The 19,921-nt window shown below is 37.0% G+C and overlaps 1 protein-coding gene across 1 annotated transcript; it reads right to left on the reverse strand.

The window, feature by feature from the left end:
* Positions 1-1,083: 1,083 nt before the first annotated feature.
* LOC143292684 (DCN1-like protein 3) lies at positions 1,084-19,706 on the reverse strand. The gene is made up of 2 exons (XM_076603187.1): positions 19,549-19,706; positions 1,084-11,914 (listed from the first exon to the last, which is right to left on the reverse strand). Exon 2 carries the CDS (start codon positions 11,874-11,876, stop codon positions 10,932-10,934), a length of 945 nt encoding a protein of 314 aa, XP_076459302.1. The 5' UTR covers positions 11,877-11,914; positions 19,549-19,706; the 3' UTR covers positions 1,084-10,931.
* Between the last annotated feature and the right edge of the window lie 215 nt (positions 19,707-19,921).

Consider the following 19,921-nt stretch of genomic DNA (forward strand, 5'->3'; position numbering starts at 1 on the left):
ACACGTTTCCTCCTTCCACTGTACCGAAGACATGTTTCCTCCTTCCACTGCACCAGGCACGTTTCCTCCTTCCACTGCACCAAAGACTGTACCAAAGACATGTTTCCACTGTACCAGACATGTTTCCTCCTTCCACTTCACCAGATGTTTCCTTCTTCCACTGTACCAAAGACATGTTTCCTCCTTCCACTTCACCAAAGACGTGTTTCCTCCTTCCACAATACCAATGACACGTTTCCTCCTTCCACAATACTAAAGACGTGTTTTCTCTTTCTGCTATGACATGACTCTTAAGATTTGTTTGGTCCTGCTGCACCGGAGATTAAGTGGGGCGGCATGGCAGAACAGAGTAGGCATTGGACTTCTGAGCCAGTGTTCACAAGTAATTAGGGTTCAACTTCAAGGCATCGTTTCGGCATGATGTGGTGTCCTTGGGAAAGGCACTTTCCTCTGATTTTCCTCACTCCACCCAGGTCTGAATGGGAACCCAACTTGGGTTGGGGAAGTTTAATAATTTCAGCCAGATTTGTGTTTCATTAGATATGTGTGTGTGTGTGTGTGTGTACGACTTCTTCCACAGTACATTGGCTGTTGTTCAATCCACACACACACACAAATGGCTTCACCCACATTCTCAAGTTCAAATAATATACTTTGCAGTTTGCAGTCACTACTGCATGTGTTGTGGGTAAAAGCTCAGATTCAATCCTCAACAAGGTTCCTATCAACCCCAAGACTGGTGCTGAAAACAGCTAAATGAGTTGGCATATTCTACAGTTATTGTAAGTGATTTTCTTAAATCAAAGTCACAAGCAGCTTCAGATGGATCATGTCATTATCCAACATGAGCTGCACAAGAGCTGCACAGTTCTCTTGACACAGATGGGTCTTCAGGTGCATGCTTGTGTGTGTGTGTGTGTGTGTGTGTGTGTGTGTGTGTGTGTCTGTCTGTCTGTCTGTCTGTCTGTGTCTGTAAGTGTGTGTGAGACAGACAAAGAGAGTTAAAACTCAACAAGACTTTCCACCTTCCAAACAGAACACACCAGAAACAAAACCAGCCTGCACTGGAAAATCACCTTCTTGACTCACATCTTCCAACCATTTAATCAGTAAGGCAAACAAAAGACAAAAAAAAAAAAAAGCTTGGAAGTTCCATGACTAGAACATGTAGTATCATACAATGCAAACTATAAAAAAAAAAAAAAAAAAAAAAAAAGATCCTACATGATTATTAAAGCAAACACGAGGCCAAGCCAGCAATCGGAACATTGAGGCATTTTAATAGCAATTCATGTGTGGTATTGTTAATCAAATTAATCACTGAAGATGGACATGGATGACTTCAGGTTTAGATGAACTGCATACACACACAGAAAGGCAGACAAGCAGGCAGAATAACTTGATAATAGCTAAGGTGACAAATAACCCATCAGCACAGTTCTACAACATCCTTCTTATAAAATGAGATGAAAGATGTAGGATTCAATGATGACCAATAATATACTTTGACAACAAAAACTGATGGATATATAATGAACTGTTAAGTTCACATCACAACATCTGTTCAATGGCTCGTTAATATATTTCCATACAATGAAGAGTGAACAGTCACATTCTGATTGCCATGTACATCCATAATGAACAGTCTGAGAAAGAAACACAATGGATCTGTGTTGACTCTATGTTTCTTTCGAAAAAATATTGCAGTATTTACTGACAAAGGCCAATTTTCCACATAAAAAAACAAATAGATAAATATGAAGCTTGCCATAACTCCCAAAACATAAAATATCGCAGTATTTAATGACAAAGGCTGATTTTCCACAAAAATAAATACTCAAATCAAACGTGAAGCTTACCATAACTCCATGAAACATAGCTTCAATAACTGAAGTCCCACAGTCTTATCACATGAAAACTGACAAGAAGAAAAAAAAGCTGTCATATCTTTTAAAAAGGAACAGAAATAAATATTAGCTCACATTTCATGCTTTTACTGTCAGGAAACATTTAAAATCCAGCCACTGTAAAGCAGCCCACAAAAGAAAAATCACCAAATGGGGAAAAAAGGGCACAGTGAGAGAGAAAGACTACAGAAAACAAGAGTATGAGACACACCCACATTATGATCCGACATCATCAAGTTCTCATGTTTCCAATGAAATGAGACAAAAATGGATGGTACAGCAATGAATAAAAAGAAAATAATTATTCACAGTTTTTTCTCCCATGTGCACCCATAGTTTCCTCCTAATGTTCACACACACACACACACACACACACACACACACACACACACACACAAAACTCTATATAGATTTTTATATATATACCACTGAGAAGCCATGACATAGGCAATCCATATTTTTGTTATGGTTCAAGTGTGTCATAGATAATAACAGGAAGCTTTTGTCCCAATACAGTTTGCAAAGGCAACAACAAAAATCAACACTAACACATTATTGTTCTCTTTCTTTTTTCCTCACAAAGACTTGGTTCACACTCACTGAATATAAAGATTATGCACAATACAACTACAAGTACAAAAAAAGGATTATCTCAGGCAGGCAGAAGAGCAACCAATAAACTTAAGCCAGAGAAAAGGACTCCTTCAAATAAAATTGAAATTAATCTGAGTATGTGGGTAAACAAAGACGTACAGTGATGCAGTTATCTTTCAGTTCCAAGGGAAAAAATTGTGTATCATTTTAAAGACCTTTCTTATAAAAAAAAAAAAAAACATTAATAAATAAGACAATCTTAGATACCTGTGTACTGAGCTTTAATGTATACCATTTATCAGGAAAATGAGACTGCCAAAGTTTATACTCATAGTTCAAATTTCTAAATGTGTCATATGTGTGTGTGTGTGTGTGTGCGTGCGCGCGTGCTCATGCATGTGTGTGTGTACATCTGAGATGCAAAGTGATGTTTCTCAGCATAAAATTGTGCATGGTTGAATTAATGCCTGTGATTGTGAGAAACAATATATGTATGAGAGAGTGAGAGACACAAAGAGAGAGACCACAGAGAGAGAGAGAGACAGAGATAGCAAGACAAGAGTAAAAATGTTAGGTGGCAACTGTGTTTTAAAGGAATGCAATGAATATTGATCAATACAACATGTTTTATTCACTGGAACTAGAACCATTTCAGCACAGATGCCTTAACTGTTGCATTCACACATCATTTTTTTCTTTTTTAAACATATTGGTATAAATTTCTAGAATATACTGCGTACTCAATTAAATAAATAAGACTGGTTGGGTACACATCTATGTTCACGCATGCATACAACACATACATTGTATACTAGTTCACACACACACACACACACACACACACACACACACACACACTCTCTCTCTCTCTCTCACACACACACACACACACACACACACACTCGTTCTCATTCTCTAACATACACATATACAGATGAATCAAAATATGAAATAGAACATCTGCTGCTTCTCTCTCTCTCTCTCTCTCTCTCTCCCTACCCCCCTCTTCCCCACCTTTCCTACCTCCCACTTCTTCTATATGTTGTACCTCAGACAAACAAAACAATGCAGGGCCAAAACAAGGTTATTTCCCTGTAGACAAAAAAAATTGACAAACTGTTTTTTTCCATGAACAAAATATTACCACAGACAAACAAAATAATGCTGGTTTATATATAGCAAGATCATTTCCACTCAATTATATTCCCACTGCTGCATTACTCTGGAGTTGTTGTTTTTTTTTGTTTGTTTTTTTTTGTTGTTGTTGTTGTTTTTTTGTTTGGGTTTATTTTTTTTACAAAGCTCTGAAATCTGTGAACTCATGATAATGGCATGATTTTCTTTTTTTTCTTTTTATGTTATGGTAGTTAGAATATATGAGGCAAAATACTGGAGACTATGATCAACACCAAGCTAGTGCACATGTTTCTTTTGTCATGAGTGAGCACTGTGTGAATAAAAGAACACTGGATCTAACACTTAACATGAACTGTACCAAGCATAACACACCATTCGTAAACTCGATGCATTTTGTAAACTCTTGCTTTTTCATGTTCTGAGCTTCCCTACAGGTGCTGTGTTGCTAACAAGGCAAAAATAATTATCAAAAAGAAAAACTAATTAAAAAAAATAAGATTTTAAAAAAGGCAAAGCCACACACACACACATCATTCTTCTCCAGTTCACATGTTCAAAGACATGTATCACGTGCACAAAGTGTGCTGATCATCCAACGACTAAGATCCTGCAGCAAGGGGTGAACATGGTTTACAGACAGGGTGCGGACGTTTTAGCAAGACCTCTGACAGAAACTGGCGATTTCAACCAATAATAATGTATGCTGTATGTATGTATGTATGTATTATAATTTGTATTGCATGTATGTATCTAAATGGATATGAAATGATATATATTTAGAATTAGGAAATAATGTTGTTTTGCTTTTTTCTTTTGTTTCATTTTGTTTTTTGTCGTATTTCTATATTTCTGTTTTGAGAAAATCCAGAAATCAAGCCATGGGAACAGGAAATTTTCAAACCGTTCCTGCAGATCCTTATCAAGAACCTTTATCAATCACAATACTGCAGTAGCTCTCACACTTGAGAACTCTTGAGAATTAAAAACATCCACACCTCAAATTTACTTCAGTCAGTCTAACAGTCCTGATACACATTAATATATAACTCATCAGCACTAATGTTAAGACAGTTTCCTTGACTTTGTCACCTTGAAACAAGGTCAAGGTCAAAATGACCTGTCATTTTCAATACATACTCAAATTATGTACAATCCATTTCTCACATTTAAGTCACTCTAAAGGCTAGCTGAATTTGAAAATAACTGACGATGGACCATCATGATACTCAACAATATATTTCACAGCCCATATGACTTTTAATGCAGATAAAGGTCAAAATTATCTATTCTTTTTTCTTTTCTTTTTTTTCTCTCTTTTTTTTTTCATTTTTAAAATAAAACTTGAATTCACCGGTCCAAGCCACAACCAGACCAGCAGTCTACGAGAAATCACTATCAATTAATGAACTGGTAACTGGGCTCCTCTGTTAAAGCTTTGGCTGGTACAGCAATGAGAACTTTATAAAATAAAATAAAACAACAACTGAAAAACAACAACAACAAAAAAAAACAAAGTCACTGCCTGTCATTTCATAATATTATGATATGAACTGTCTCAACTTGTTTATTCTTCAATAAGTTGTGTGGCCATAATTTGAAAAGACAAAAAAACGTGATTATCTTCCAAGCTGAAAATATGCAGTCAACTGACAGAAATGCTCCGATAAATACAACATACAACTTCACATCCTTGACAAGACCATGTTTTCTCAAAATTTCTTTAGAAGTTTAGTACAAATTCTTTTTCACCAGGACTTAAATGCACAACCATACAATGTGATTAACACTATTCATTTGGAATGTGACAAAGTGCAATAATGTATTTGCAACTAAACGGCAGTGTGTGTGTGTGTGTGTGTGCTTACAAACATATATACAGACACATCCACACAAATACAACACTCATAAAAGGACGCAAGGAGGGCTGAGACAGAGACCAGACATCAAAGAAAAAAACAAAGAAAAAAACACAAACAAGCAAAAACTAATAGCCACTGAGTCTGGACATTCTTTCATCAAACTCCTGATTTCTTTCTCCTCTTCTACTGTTTGGTAATGTCAAGAAAGATTTCCCAACATTGCTCAACAAAAAGGACCTTCCTCAACTTCCTTACAACATACCTAAAAAAAAAAATGTTAAAAGTCCATTGCCTTTTACCTCCATTGGGGCAGTAAATTCATATCCACTGTGTCTAAGGTTCGGCCTGAGAAGATGCAGCCAATCCGTTCCTTCCACCATTTGAACTTTCCCCACCAGAAGCAAGGTACCCATCCACAATCAGGTGGAGTGAGGAAAATTGGAACAAACCATCTGTTCCAAGAATGTCCCACCATACAAAATGGGGTCTTGAACCCTGATCACTGGTGAACACTGAATCAGAAGTCCAATACCTAACCAATTCTGCCATGGTGGCTTTCATAAACTTTTTTTTTTTTTTAAGTACAAATTACAAGCTTGTTTACATCGTCAAATTCATTTTGATATTCTGAGAAAGCTCAACTTAGGGTTATCATTTGTCCTGTGATACAGAAGTTCTAAATTTTCACTCAACTTAAAGCTTTCTGTATATCTAGAAAAAAAAATTCACAGGATTTTTACGTAAATGTTTTCTGAAGTCAAAAATTAAAACAGACACCAGTAATACTTTCATTTGTTTGACAGTCCAGTACACACAATTGTTGTCACTGATGACAAATAAGATTCTACAAAATATGTATGAAAAACAAATGTACTGACCAAATAAATTGTGGCTGATCAAGCAAGCCTAAGCCTTTGAAATGTTTGAAATGAAGATGATTAAGCTCACAGAGATGGAGGACCAGTCACAGTAGTACTTCACAACTGAATGCAAAGCACGACTAAAGCCTTAAAAATATTTCCTGAGTTCACCTATTAAAGTTCCAGTCTAAAGTGTGTGGACTGATCCATATATGTTAAACTACATCTACTGTTAAAAAAAAAAAAAAAGAATCATTCAGAAAAAAAAGTGATATTCCTACCAACTGTCAAAAAATCAAATTAAAAAGAATATAAAGCAATGGATTCACAATCATGAACAAGACTTTTGCATACAAATTGATGAATGTATTATACCTAGATATTACTGGTATCTTTAAAACTAGTTCCATATATACATAAAGCAACACCAGTTTTACTTGTGTTAAAATGCAGTTCAACAGCTATAGTACACAACTTGACACACGTCACAACTAAGTCCATTACACCATTTCCATGCATCACAACATATACCATCAACAAACTAACAACAACATCGTTAAGAATCCACATCACCATTCTGTGTCAACATTTGTAACTCATCTGTCATGTCAAAATAAAAGAAAAGAAAAACATACTTCATCCATTATCAAATACTGAAATGAGTGAATGGTGATCATTTTAAGTCTTGAAATAAATTCATAAATCTCAAAGTCTTTTTTTTCAATCTCAGGTCAACTTCTTCATGACTAAGCCTTTTTGTTGTTTGTTCAGTTTTTAGTTGTTGTTGTTGGGTTTTTTTGTAGTTTTTTAAAGTAAAGAGAAAACTTTACAACTGTTTATACTGTAACTGCTGGCAACACCGGTTGACTGATTCTATATTTGTGTAATATTGTGTTATTGCTGTAGTCTTGCAATATCAAAAAAAAAAAAAAAAAAAAAAAAAAAAAAAGAAGGTTGAAAAGATCCTCTGGCATAATTCACTTTTCAAATGTTATTTCTATAAAAGAAATGTTACATATTTTCTCCACAATTGCTGTACTTGAAGAAATGCCACATCCTGAGGGCTGGTTTGAAATCTGAAATAATAATGTGAAGTATCACATCTTAAAATACATTTTCAAATTTCTTATTATCATCAGTGATATGATTTATAAACCTTCAGCACTGAACATGTCTGCACAAAGTTTTGAGAAGCATATTTAATCCTTTCTCTGAACCTATGCCCCTGACAGATAACACAATGCCAAGTTGTGTGGTTTTATGAATAGTCAGAAGACAACTGTTTTATTGAGCATATCTATATCATATGTATTCAATATATTGTCAACCGATGGTACTGTCAGCATCAACAGACCTGACAAAATTAAAGCAAATGGAAAATTTTCATATTCCCAGAACCACCTGAGTTTCAGAAAATATCATCACAGTCAATTGGACTAGTATGAGCAGGTCAGGTGTAACTAACCATGTAAGTAACTATTTTGAAGCAGGCAGCTGCTTCAAATACTTCATATAAGTAAGTGGCCCACCGAGCACACTGCTGTTTAAGTTTGTAATTATTTTATTGTGAATGATATGTACTGAAGTTTAAGTTTGCAATTATGTTATTGTGAATGAAACAGCTCAATCCTAGTGCTAAAAAAAAATATTTTTAATCAAAAAACTGTATCATGAATCACTCAATCAGTACACCCTCAATGGTAATGCAGAATGTCAAATAAACATTCTCTGCGCAATGTCCTTTTTTTTTTTATCCCAAAGAAAAAATACAGTGCCCTAAACAGTCACTAAATAAAACAAAAAATTAAATCATTGCTTTAATTTCAAAAGAAAACAAATCGCTTAAATCTATCCTGAAGCGGCCAAAGTGTGAGAAAAGAAGGGAGGGATGGAGTAGGTGATTATATGACTACTAATCTAGTCTTGTCTTACTGTTGTTTCCTTCCAATCTAGTTTTAAAATGTTTGTTAACTATTTCCCTTTTAATGCTGCTTTTGTGTCGGGGAAAAGAAAATCCAGTTGTGTATATATAACTACTATTCTTCCACTACTGCTTTGATTATGGTGTGAAAAGAAACGGAGTAGGGGGTTTTTTGTGGTTTTTTGTGCATCAGACAGGAATCAGACCCCTGCCAGGGCCTGTATCTGTCTGACTGTCACAGATTATCATGTGTAAATTTTAAAAGAACATTCTTTCTTGTTACAATCGTTCATTTTGATTACATTCAATCTGGCTTGGTGCCAAGCTGACCATACATTGTCCTTTCTGCGCTGGGCTGAAAACTCTCACACAGCAAGGCATCAAAACAAAAGCCAAGTCAAACTGCAACATCTCTACCTAACCTTAGTATATGGTATATATAGTGGGTGTAGTTACAGTTACATTAATTTTAAAAAAAATTAAACCCTCAAAAAAAGAAGAAGAAATATTTAATACCTCCTGCTTTGGTCAACCTGCCAAATTTCTTAATAGAAACAAAAAACAAAAAAAACACAACAAAAAATCACTGAACTGGGCAACAGCAATCAAAATGTGATACAAATTCAAACTTCAAAATTTTAAGTTACAAAATTAACAGAAAAAAATAATGAACACTGTCCTTTTCCACAGCAGCAAGACAAGACAAACTTCATCATCTAGCAAACTCCCACCTTCCCAAATGCCCCCATTACTTCAACAACAAAAACACATATATACACAAAAACTATAATACAAATAATATTTTATAAGAAAACTACATTGTCAAGCCATATGCACTATTTTGATACTGGTAACATTTTTTTTCTGGTTGTGTAAAATCTTAAGGAAAATAATGAAAACATTTACACTGGCATCCTTGACCTTCTCTCAAGGCCACAAAAAGGTCACACCTCTGAGTTTTTACTGGTCTCTAGTGCTGATAATACTAGTTTCATATATGAAGATGAAAATGAACCATTTTCTAATATAGAACTTGTAGAAGTGAGGAAAGTTTGGGGTTGGGCACAGATGAATGACAGAATTCTTGTGCTATCATGACTTTGACCTGTAATCAAAAAGACATTCTAATCACCACAAACTGTAATCCCTTTTGTTTTGACTCATGTCAAATTTCATCGATTTTTCATCAAAATAAGAAAGGGGGGAAATGTTTATCTTATGCTTATTAAGACTTTGAGTCTGATTTGAAAAAATTAACCTTCTCAAGACCCTAAAAACAAATTCATTGTAAAAAAAAAATATATATATATATATATATATATCAAAATGGTTGACTGGACAATCTAAACCCACTGATTATTTCAAAACTGCATTAAAACAGACTTTAAAACCCACTGAACACACACACACACACACACACACACACACACACACACACACAAGGCTTGAACAGTTGATGGTAGACACATTATCCCACACATTATCCCCACACTCTGATCTTGACCTACAGACAACAATCCTGGTGACAGGAAAACCTAAAACTGAACAACAGGGCAACCTCCCTGCTGTTCAACTTTTTTCTTCTTTTTTTTTTAAGTTACAGTGTCAGGGAAAAAAGAAAAAAAAAAACACCCACATGTCAAACTATTTCCTTGGTCGAAATAGTCTAAATATGAAACTGAAAGTCAATGAAGGTTAACAACACAAAACTGAACTTTTTTTTTTTAATTTGAAACACCAGCATATATATATACACACGCGCGCACAAACACATTCACAAGACACAGCAAAGAGATTGTACACATGCACTCACAAGCATTCACCCATCACAATATACATGTGTGCATGCACACACACGTGCACGCACACACACACACACACAATCTTCCTTTCAGCCTTAGAAATAAAAAAAAATAAAAAAGCAATGGAAAAACAAAAAGCACACACAACAACAGCAGAAAGCAACCACAAATCAGACTACAAAGCTCCCATCAATCTCTTGATAATGATAATTACTTAGAACAAATCAAATATTTCAAACTGTCAACTTGTAAATAAATAATCTGTGATTCCTTTGAACGCACACGTACATGTATGTTTTCCCAATATTCAAGCAGCCAAGCAACAAAATATGATAAATAATGTTTATCATACAGTTTTAATTATCGACACTACCATTTTAAAACAAACAATTCATTTAAAAGACAGAAGAGCTCCATACTGCATGCACACAGCTATCATGTCATGGCATGATGAAGCATATTTCATCGAACACCAATCACATTACTACTCTGATGACTGATGAAAGTCATCAGTTTGTAAAGTTCTCTCAATCACGGTTTGTAAAATTTTAACCAGCTACTTCAAACAGCAATGAATCGACAATTTCACAAAACAAACCAACCATTCAAAAGACACATTATGTTATTTCATAAGGAAACAGGCAGGCCACAGCACACACACGTCTGATGTGTACAACATCTGATGATGGGGTAGAAAGGAGATGGATATTCAAACAGAAAACAACAACTCTTGAAGGAGACATACACAATGAACCAATGTGGCCATGGTGATAACATGAACTTGAACTTGAGCAGAGTGGGGGCTGGCAGCTGCTTCACAATGATTTTTGTGTGTGTGTATTAACTTGTCACTAGTCTGTCTTTACATTTTGATTCTGTCGGTCATTCTCAAACTCCACAAAGTCATCAAGCAGACTGGGCCAGGCCTCATTGTCATCGTAAGAACTCAAGTCCTCCCCAACCTGCTCTGTGAAGTTGAGGAACATGTCCCACGTGTCTTTCGGAATGCCGCGCAAGTTGAGATGTTTCTCCAGAAACTCCAGCCAGTGGTCCAGCACAGCAGGAGGGTTCTGCGAGAACACCAAGCGCCACAGAATCACCGCCATCTCCAGTGGCAGGGTGCGCTGACCAGAATCTGAATCCAGGCCAAACTTGTAAGTCCAGCGGTAGAAGTCTTTGAACTGCGGCCGGGACAGGACTTCCGCTATAAGTTCCGTAAACCTAGCCTGGAGACCTTTGATAGAGTCCACATGCATGGATTTGCATCCTGAGATAAACTCTTCCCTGCTAAAGCGACACATCTTGGCAGCCTGGCATTTCCAAGCTATGACCAGAACGATGAACTCGTCCGGCTGGACACCAAGATCGGCACAGAAGCGCTCAATGCCATCCTCAAGCATAGCATCTTCATCCTCATCCCGGTAGCTGTCAAAGAGAGCAGCCATCTTGCTCTCCGACACTTCCCTGCCTGTCAATGCACTGTTGACACTCCCCATGTTGGTTGCCGGGCGTCGACTCTCCCCGTTTGTCTGCCGTTTGATAGGGGGCAGTTTGGAGTAAGGGGTAAACATCTTTTTCTCGGTGGGGGTTCCCCCGGGCCCTATCAGGCTGTCTGTGGGGCCTGGCGAGGACTGGGATACGAGGGGCTGGAGCTGCAACTTGGTGGCTTCCCGCGAGTCCTGGGCAAGGGAGGTGTAGGGGCGGGCCGCCGGTCGGGTGTGCAGGGGGTGGCTGGCAGTGGGGTGCGAGCTACCGGGCGGCACCGGCTTCTCACAGCATGAAAGGCACTTCCCCATGGGCACCACCCTCAGGCCTCCAGCATCCTGCGTTCTGCCTGTGAACAGCCAGGGACACAGTCAGACACAGCATACCACTCACTTCTTAGAATCTTACACAACACAAAAACTGTACAAAAAGAGAAGAGGCAAACTCTTCACAACAGATGGGGCAAACTCTTTCTGACAGACTTCTATGAGACAATATGGGACAATACTATCTCTACACAATTTCGCTCATCTGCACTGAAATAGACTGCACACACACACACACACACACACACACACACACACACACACACACACACACACACAAAGCAGACACACACACACAAAAAAAAAAAAACAACCAGAGGCAAACTCTTTCAGGAAGATTGTACAAGGCAATTCTATCTCCACAGAATTTAGTTCACCGCCACCAAAAGAGATTGTACAAACAAAGAGGTAAAATCTTAAACAAACTTGTATCATGATCTCTACAAAAGGTGGGACATCATTATAAATATATACTGTCTTTGTTTCAGATTGTACTCTTATCCCAAACCTAAATAGACTGTACAGAAAAAAAGAGGCAAATTATTTTACACAGATTTCAAGAAGGCAATATCATCTTAGTATCTTAGCTAATACACTTTGTCCCATTCTGAACAAACTAAAAACATAACCACATTTGAAAAGGAAGGAAAAGAGTAACAGGGAAGGAAAAAAAGAACTGAAGAAATTTGGTAAGGAAGAAAGAAAAGACCACATTTTGAAAACAAGAAATGAAATGGGGAAAAAATCTCATGCTAATCAATAGGGGGATGGGGGGGTCTTTGTTTGTTTGTTTGTTGTTTTATCTGTGAAAATGATTTACATCAACCATGTAAATTAAGGATTTTTCATGAATAAAAGAATAACATTACTAGTAAATCTATGTTGCATCAAATAAAATACTGACACTTACATAAACCATCCTGACCTCACTATAGATACATACAAACATCACAAAATGACTCATGACCACCATACACTTTGGCAAGAGACCACTGAAAAAGGCCACTAACAGTGGTCTAGGAAGTCAGATATATTAATCCTAAGGACCTACACAATATAAAAACATAGGCACAAAATAAAATTTTAAAAAACCAACATGAAACCTTGTCAAAAACACCTGAAATTCAGTAAATTCTAGCTTCTGTCCAGAATGACTAATAAAATAAATGCTGCAACTAATTTGCCTGTAGCGTTTGGTACAGTAGCTATTTACCATCAGGTTTACTAACACCTGACTGATACTGTAATGACTAACAGTGCTAAGTGCTATAATCAACAATCTCTCTCAGTCATGTAAGTCACAAACCATCAGCCTACAGGTGACATTAAAGATAAACCAAGTAAAGCGAGATTTTCTCTCTCACTGTATGATATGAGTGTGTGTGGATGCATGTGTGCTTGATAGCATGTGAGTGAGAGATAAGAGAGAGACTGAGAAAGAAACAAACAGAGACAGACAGACTGTGTGTGTGTGCATGCCTGTGTGTACACGCATGTTGTGTCTGTAAGAAAATCTGTGTCACTGCATGGTAGTAAAAAGTAAAACATTTTTGAATGACAGAAAACTAAATAGTTACTTGACTAACTTCAATAACTAACCCACCAACTCTAAACAAACAAGCAACCAACCACCATAAGTAAACATGTTATCTACAAGTACATTAAAAAATACATCTATATCATTTCAATCAATTCTTAAAAATGTATAAATCTGCAGGTGGTTTCAACTTGTCTATGATCTAAATACATGATAAAATATACCCAAAAAAAATCATTTTAAAAGAATAGACAAACAAATGATTAAACAAACCATGTAATTGAAAGAAATAAATCTTTATCTTTTGTTTTAATCAATAATGTTCTTCCTTCATCATTATTTCAAATGAGATATCAAATAACATGCACATTTACTTACATCTTAACAAATCAGTAAATGAGTTATGATGTATACAGCAAGGAAAACATATCTTGGGGTGTGATCAAGTATGTCACTTACACACGCACGCACGCACGCACACACACACACACACACACACAGAAAGAGAGACAAACAAGAGTGAGAGAGACAGAGACATGGAGACACAAGACAGAGAGAGATAGACAGAGACAGATAATGACTGCATGCTTGTGCATTAAAATGGCAGTTATAAATCATAGATTTCATAAAAACTAATGAGAAAGAATATCAGTGCTAGTATATCAGTCCCAAACATCAGAAACATGTTTTTACTTTATCAAATGGAAACAAATCAACAGTGTATACAAACTACAGTGTATAATTTTACATATGGAGTGGAGAGATGGCCTAGAGGTAAAGCGTCCGCCTAGGAAGCGAGAGAATCTGAGCGCACTAGTTCGAATCACGGCTCAGCCAACGATATTTTCTCCCCCTCCACTAGTCCTTGAGTGGTGGTCTGGATGCTAGTCATTCGGATGAGATGATAAACCAAGGTCCTGTGTACAGCATGCACCTAGCACACGTAAAAGAAGCCACAGCAAAAAAAGGGCTGTTCCTGGCAAAATTCTGTAGAAAAATCCACTTCGAAAGGAAAAACAAATAAAACTGCATACGGGAAAAAAAAATTTTAAATGGGTGGTGCTGTAGTGTACCGACACGCTCTCCCTGGGGAGAGCAGCCCAAATTTCACACAGAGAAGTCTGTTGTGATAAAAAGAAATACAAATACAAATATAATAAATAAACCAACCCATACAGAAACAAAACAGAATGTTCACTGAAAATTTATTTCTTCATGGATCAAGCTTCACCTGGCTAGAAAATATGTTTCATTTTTAATCTCCAGTGGAAAAAAGCAACAGCATGTTTACATATTCAGAGTCAGACACTTCGTATATTTTCCATGGATCAAGTGTCACTTGGCTAAACTTTAGACAGTTGGACTTCTACATTGTAGTTCAGTGAGCTGTGTGGTTCAAATTCCATTGCCAATAAATCAATGCCTGGTAGGTTAAAATGAAACAGTGAGTCTTCCAGGTGAATACATACAGTATACCTGTACACAAATGCTAGTGTCTTTATCCCCGGGCATCAACAGAACACCATGCACACTGAATGATCTTGTATAACCATGTCGGTATTCAATAGGTTAGGTAAACATGAACACACCCAGCACATACATGTACACCCTGTCGAAGCAGAATGAGAATACAGCTACCTGAACGGTACCCAGGTGAAAGTGGTCTTACAGGTAAAAAACCACTGGCAGTCTAAAAAAACCACTAACACAGGCCAGGAGTTTCAGCCCACCAATGAAGACGAAGGAAGAAATGTCAGATGGGTCTAATTCACACAGTATCACATGTCTAAGCAGACATGAGGATCTTTTCACGTTCAGTATTATAAGCTACAGTCATCACATCTCCTCCAAGTACAAACCCAGCACTGCTCTTCTGATAAATCTACCTTTCCAGATTGAATCCTGTCACACTCAAAGCATCTACCCTTACTCTTCCGTTTTTTCCTTCTTTTTTTTTCTTTTTTTTTAACCTTTGTTTTCTAACAGTAGGCATCTGAAAATATCTTTGCAGTTCCAAATATTACTTTTTACTATTCCATCTAAAACTTTTGTACTGAGACTGAAACTGGTGAACGATCTTCCAGACCAACCGTGGCAGATATATCATTTACATATATATATGTTTCCATTATCCATTTATTGATAAACTGATTCATTTACTAGTCCAGAATCTATTTCCACAAGCACAATATAATCACAATACAACAATACCACTATTATTACTTCTATTCCTGTCACTGTTGTTGCTGATAATGATGATAAGTTACTGCAACTACTGGTGTACTAGAACAACGAAGATTCAGAAATGTATAATTTCCACAAGCACATAATCATATCCTAAAAATTCTACAAGTACTACAACTAGTGTTACTGATAAATAATGACTACTAGTACTACTTGAACTATTCCCTATTTTTCAAACCCTGGTAACACTGGCTTTACGTCAAATCACCATTCGATCATGTGTGTTTCTTTCTGTAACACCCTTTGGACTATGACATACATTAAACTATACAGTCAACTTCCCACCTTGTTTCTTTCAGTTTCACACAGGCCAACTGGTCTGACAGGGTACATATACAAAAATGTCCAGACTTGCTGATCAAACACTTTCCAGTATGTGAACACACTTTGATTTCCCTGTCACTGAAATATTATAAAGATGTACTGTATAAACTATATATATACCGTACTAGTAGCTTGAGCAACAGGGCAATCGTACCAAACAGCAAAACAATCAGTCTGCGTTGTGATCTCACTCTCAGCCCACTTGTTATCTTGGTTGAGTCACTTGCAGTAACCAAGTCAAACAGGATCAACACAAGTGAGCCGACTCATGAAACACAACACATTCCCAGACCAGGAGCCCAGTACCACTTAGTGCAGCCACTTCAGAAACAAGACCTGAACTTGACTGTGTGCGCACTGTTGCCATCTGTACAATATTTCTGCTGTTGCTACTTCAGTGAAAAATTAGGCTTTCTTTTCTCCTTTTACCTCAGTGATCTGTCTTTGAGTACCAGTGTGATATACAGATCTACATCTCAGAATGAGTACTGATTCCCACATCAAAGAGTGATATATATATATATATGTTTTTCATCTTTTCTTTTGTAAGGCCACATAATATTTTCATTTAGACTACTAACAGTGTTACAAGCTAGAATGAATGTCAAGACTGTATAACCGATGTCTGGCTAATCATTGACAACATTATTTCTTTTAATTTAATGCAATGTGTTGACTGTGGTCTGTGCTGTAAAAGTCAAACTCAGTCTCCATAGGGAATCTTATCCAAAGCAAACTGAAAAAGTTTTGACTGTTTAACATTCATTCACCATCTTTGTTTGGACTTAAGCCCTCCCAAAAAGAAAATTCCAGGAGCACAGCATTCAAGGAGTGCACCAAAAATTCAAACAAACAACAAAAAACTTGCCCCAACAAGAATCTGCAGAAAAATATTTATCTAAAGCACACCCTAACTACATATAATTCATGTATGTGTCCAACTCATGATTCCTACCTGTAGTATAACATATTGTTTATAATATATTGACAGAATCATCAACATTGGATAGAAAATTTGGTACTAATGTCGTAGTAATGAAGTGAAGTTGCAAATTATGGCCCAATATGAAGGTGAAATTGTTTAACAAAATGCTGATAATGTATTCATATTTATATAAATTATAATAATCCACTTTAACCATTCCACAGTCAATGCCAAAGGCCACACAAAAGCCACACTTATATACATTGTATAAATGACTTTCATGAGTGTGATTTGCTGGGTCCTGACATTCAGCTTCAGTTTCAGCTTCTCTAGGAGGTGTCACTGTGTTCAGGCAAATCCATATACATATACACTATACCACATCTGCCAGGCAGATGCATGCCTGAACAGCAGCATAACTCAACGTGCTAGTCAGGCCTTGAATGCACAGTGTACCCATCAGAGTGATGCACAATTTTGCCAAAGAACAACCCTTTCGCTGCCGTGGGTTCTTTTTCAGTGCGCCAAGTGCGTACTGCACACATAACTTCTGTTTATCGTCTTGTTCGAATGACTAGATGTTCAATTTGATTTTCTAGTCAAACTTGGGAGAAATGGCGAGACTGGGATTTGAGCCCAGAGCCTTATAGACAATGTGTTGGCAGATTTACATGTCTTAACCATTCAGTCACCTTCATCCTTATGATTAATATGACTTTATGAGTCATTTCTATAATGAAGGACAGTCAAAAGTTCATTCAGGCCAGTGCCATAATAAAAAGCAGTCTGGTCTTCATTTCTTGTAAAGTCGTAGCACTGTTACTAGAGTTAGTTATGAACATATTGCATTATATTTGTATAATATTCACTGATTCAGTAATTCAGTTTCAGTTCACACAGCACCTTCTTCATCAACTGAAGGCTGAAGGTAAAACCCCATCAGATGATGATGTTGAATGGCCTCCTTATCTAATACTCAGTCCTACAATTTAATCCATGACTTTAATGAAACAATCACATACTACATAGACAAACCACATCACCTAGCTTGGAGCTGGAGACCACTTTTTGACAGTGCCTATTAGCCTGATTAGTTACACTCATAATTTTGATTAGAACTCAATGCAGGTGCAAAACTGTGGTCTCTAGGAAGAATACAGTTTACAAATTAAGAAAACACTAAGTTTGCAACACTACAAATTTTCCCTGTTCTTTGTGTCAAGAATTTTAAAAAGGGTTATATGTATCAAGCTGATAAAACTGTAAAAGCTATGATGACATACAGTATACACTGATCTGACTAGATACTGCGTGAGTCTAACAAAGCTGTAATTTATGCAAAAGGAATCATATGTACACACCAGATTCATACAGCCACCTGCAGTTTCCAGTTTGTTTTTTTAGGCAAGATTTTCTTCTTCTTCTTTTTTGTAAATTCTAAGCAAAATTACAAGACACACTTCTGCTGAGGATTCAGTCACCTGCAGTGTATGATGGTCAAGAAATGTTTTACTTTTAAAAGCAAAACTACACGTACAACAGTTCAAAACACACATGTACAGTTCATGATCCATAATGAAACCCAAAGCACTTGATGATTCATTGTCAATCCAGTCACACAGACTTGCATGACTGTGGTCCCAGTCCTCCCGTTTGAGTCAATAAGTGGGTGGGTAACCTTGACAGCTGAGCACTGGAAGCAACTGAGACTGGGGTTTTAAATTTCAAAACATGTACATCATCAACTGGTCTGTTCAGCTAGCAATACACATCAAGTGGGAATACAACTTACAAGGTCGGTCTCAGTTCTGTGTATCATGCAGTGCTCACTGGACAGAAGAATGACCACTGCTACCCAACAATATGGATGCACTGCCATCTCCCTGTTAAGTGGCTAGCTAAATTAAAATGAAAACAAAAAAGTTTGCACTAGCATCATCTGACTTCATACTACTCACAATTCATACCACTGCTAATCACCTATGTCAGTGTAACTTAAGATCACTTTTTTTATACTACAAAATGTCTTTTCCGGCATCATCAAAATGATACATGCTAGCAGTTAACCATATAACTAGATATATAATCAACAAAGGTCTTTTTGTGACTGCCCTATGATCATAATGACTTGAAGATAACCCTGTGATGGCAGATGATTGTCATTGTCTTATCAAAACTGAATGGATTGTCTGGTGATCCTTTCGGTTTGGATCCTGAGAGTGAGAGCACCTCTACTCTGTTCTTTGGGCAAATGGGCGTTCCAACTGTTTTTGTTATTTGTCATGAACTCGAGTACAGAAATTTTTGTGTTACAAGGCTGTCGCTGTAGTGGTTTACAAAAATAATAGCCTGACTCATTCAATGTTAATTTCATTTTTCAACGACCGGTTGGTCGGTATTCATCTCTGTGATAACGTAATTTCTGTCACAATAATACAGTCAAATTGCATTCCAGACCAGCTTACTATTTCTGGAATCTGCTCCGTTTCATTTACATTACCTGCTTCTGTGTGTGGTTGGAACTTCACCGACCAAAAGCCTTCAACCACCCCAATGTGTAAGTCGAAAGACGGATTTTTTTCATCGACTGGGAAGCCGACAACAGAACAATAAAAGTCTACCCTTACCCTTTATGGGAGCTACAATTCGATCCTGAAACTGCAGTATGCATCACTACAGGCTCAGCCGGATTCCCATCTTTGTTCGCCAGTCAACAATGTTGAGAATAAGGCAGTACTTGTGTGCTGACAGACCAAAATTGACACAAAAAGTAATCCTCATTGAGGCTTCGCAGTGGCTTCCTGTTTGTGCGTGACGTCACATAATGAGCAGAGCCAAATCACAAGCAGAGCCGCACCGCACGGCTTTGTAAAACTGACAATGCACCGAATCTTCGTTGTCAGTGCAACGACCTCAGCGCAGTTTGGAGATCGCTGGAGGAAATGTGAAATTTATTTTTAAAGAGTCTCATTTTAAAAAGAAAAATTAAAAAGGAGTTCT

Source organism: Babylonia areolata, chromosome 18 (genome assembly GCF_041734735.1).
Source record: "Babylonia areolata isolate BAREFJ2019XMU chromosome 18, ASM4173473v1, whole genome shotgun sequence".
NCBI classification, from domain to species: Eukaryota; Metazoa; Mollusca; class Gastropoda; order Neogastropoda; family Buccinidae; genus Babylonia; species Babylonia areolata.

Bases quoted from the DNA above. Each gene is read 5' to 3' on its own strand.
- LOC143292684 (XM_076603187.1), bottom strand. From the start codon at position 11,876: ATGGGGAAGTGCCTTTCATGCTGTGAGAAGCCGGTGCCGCCCGGTAGC.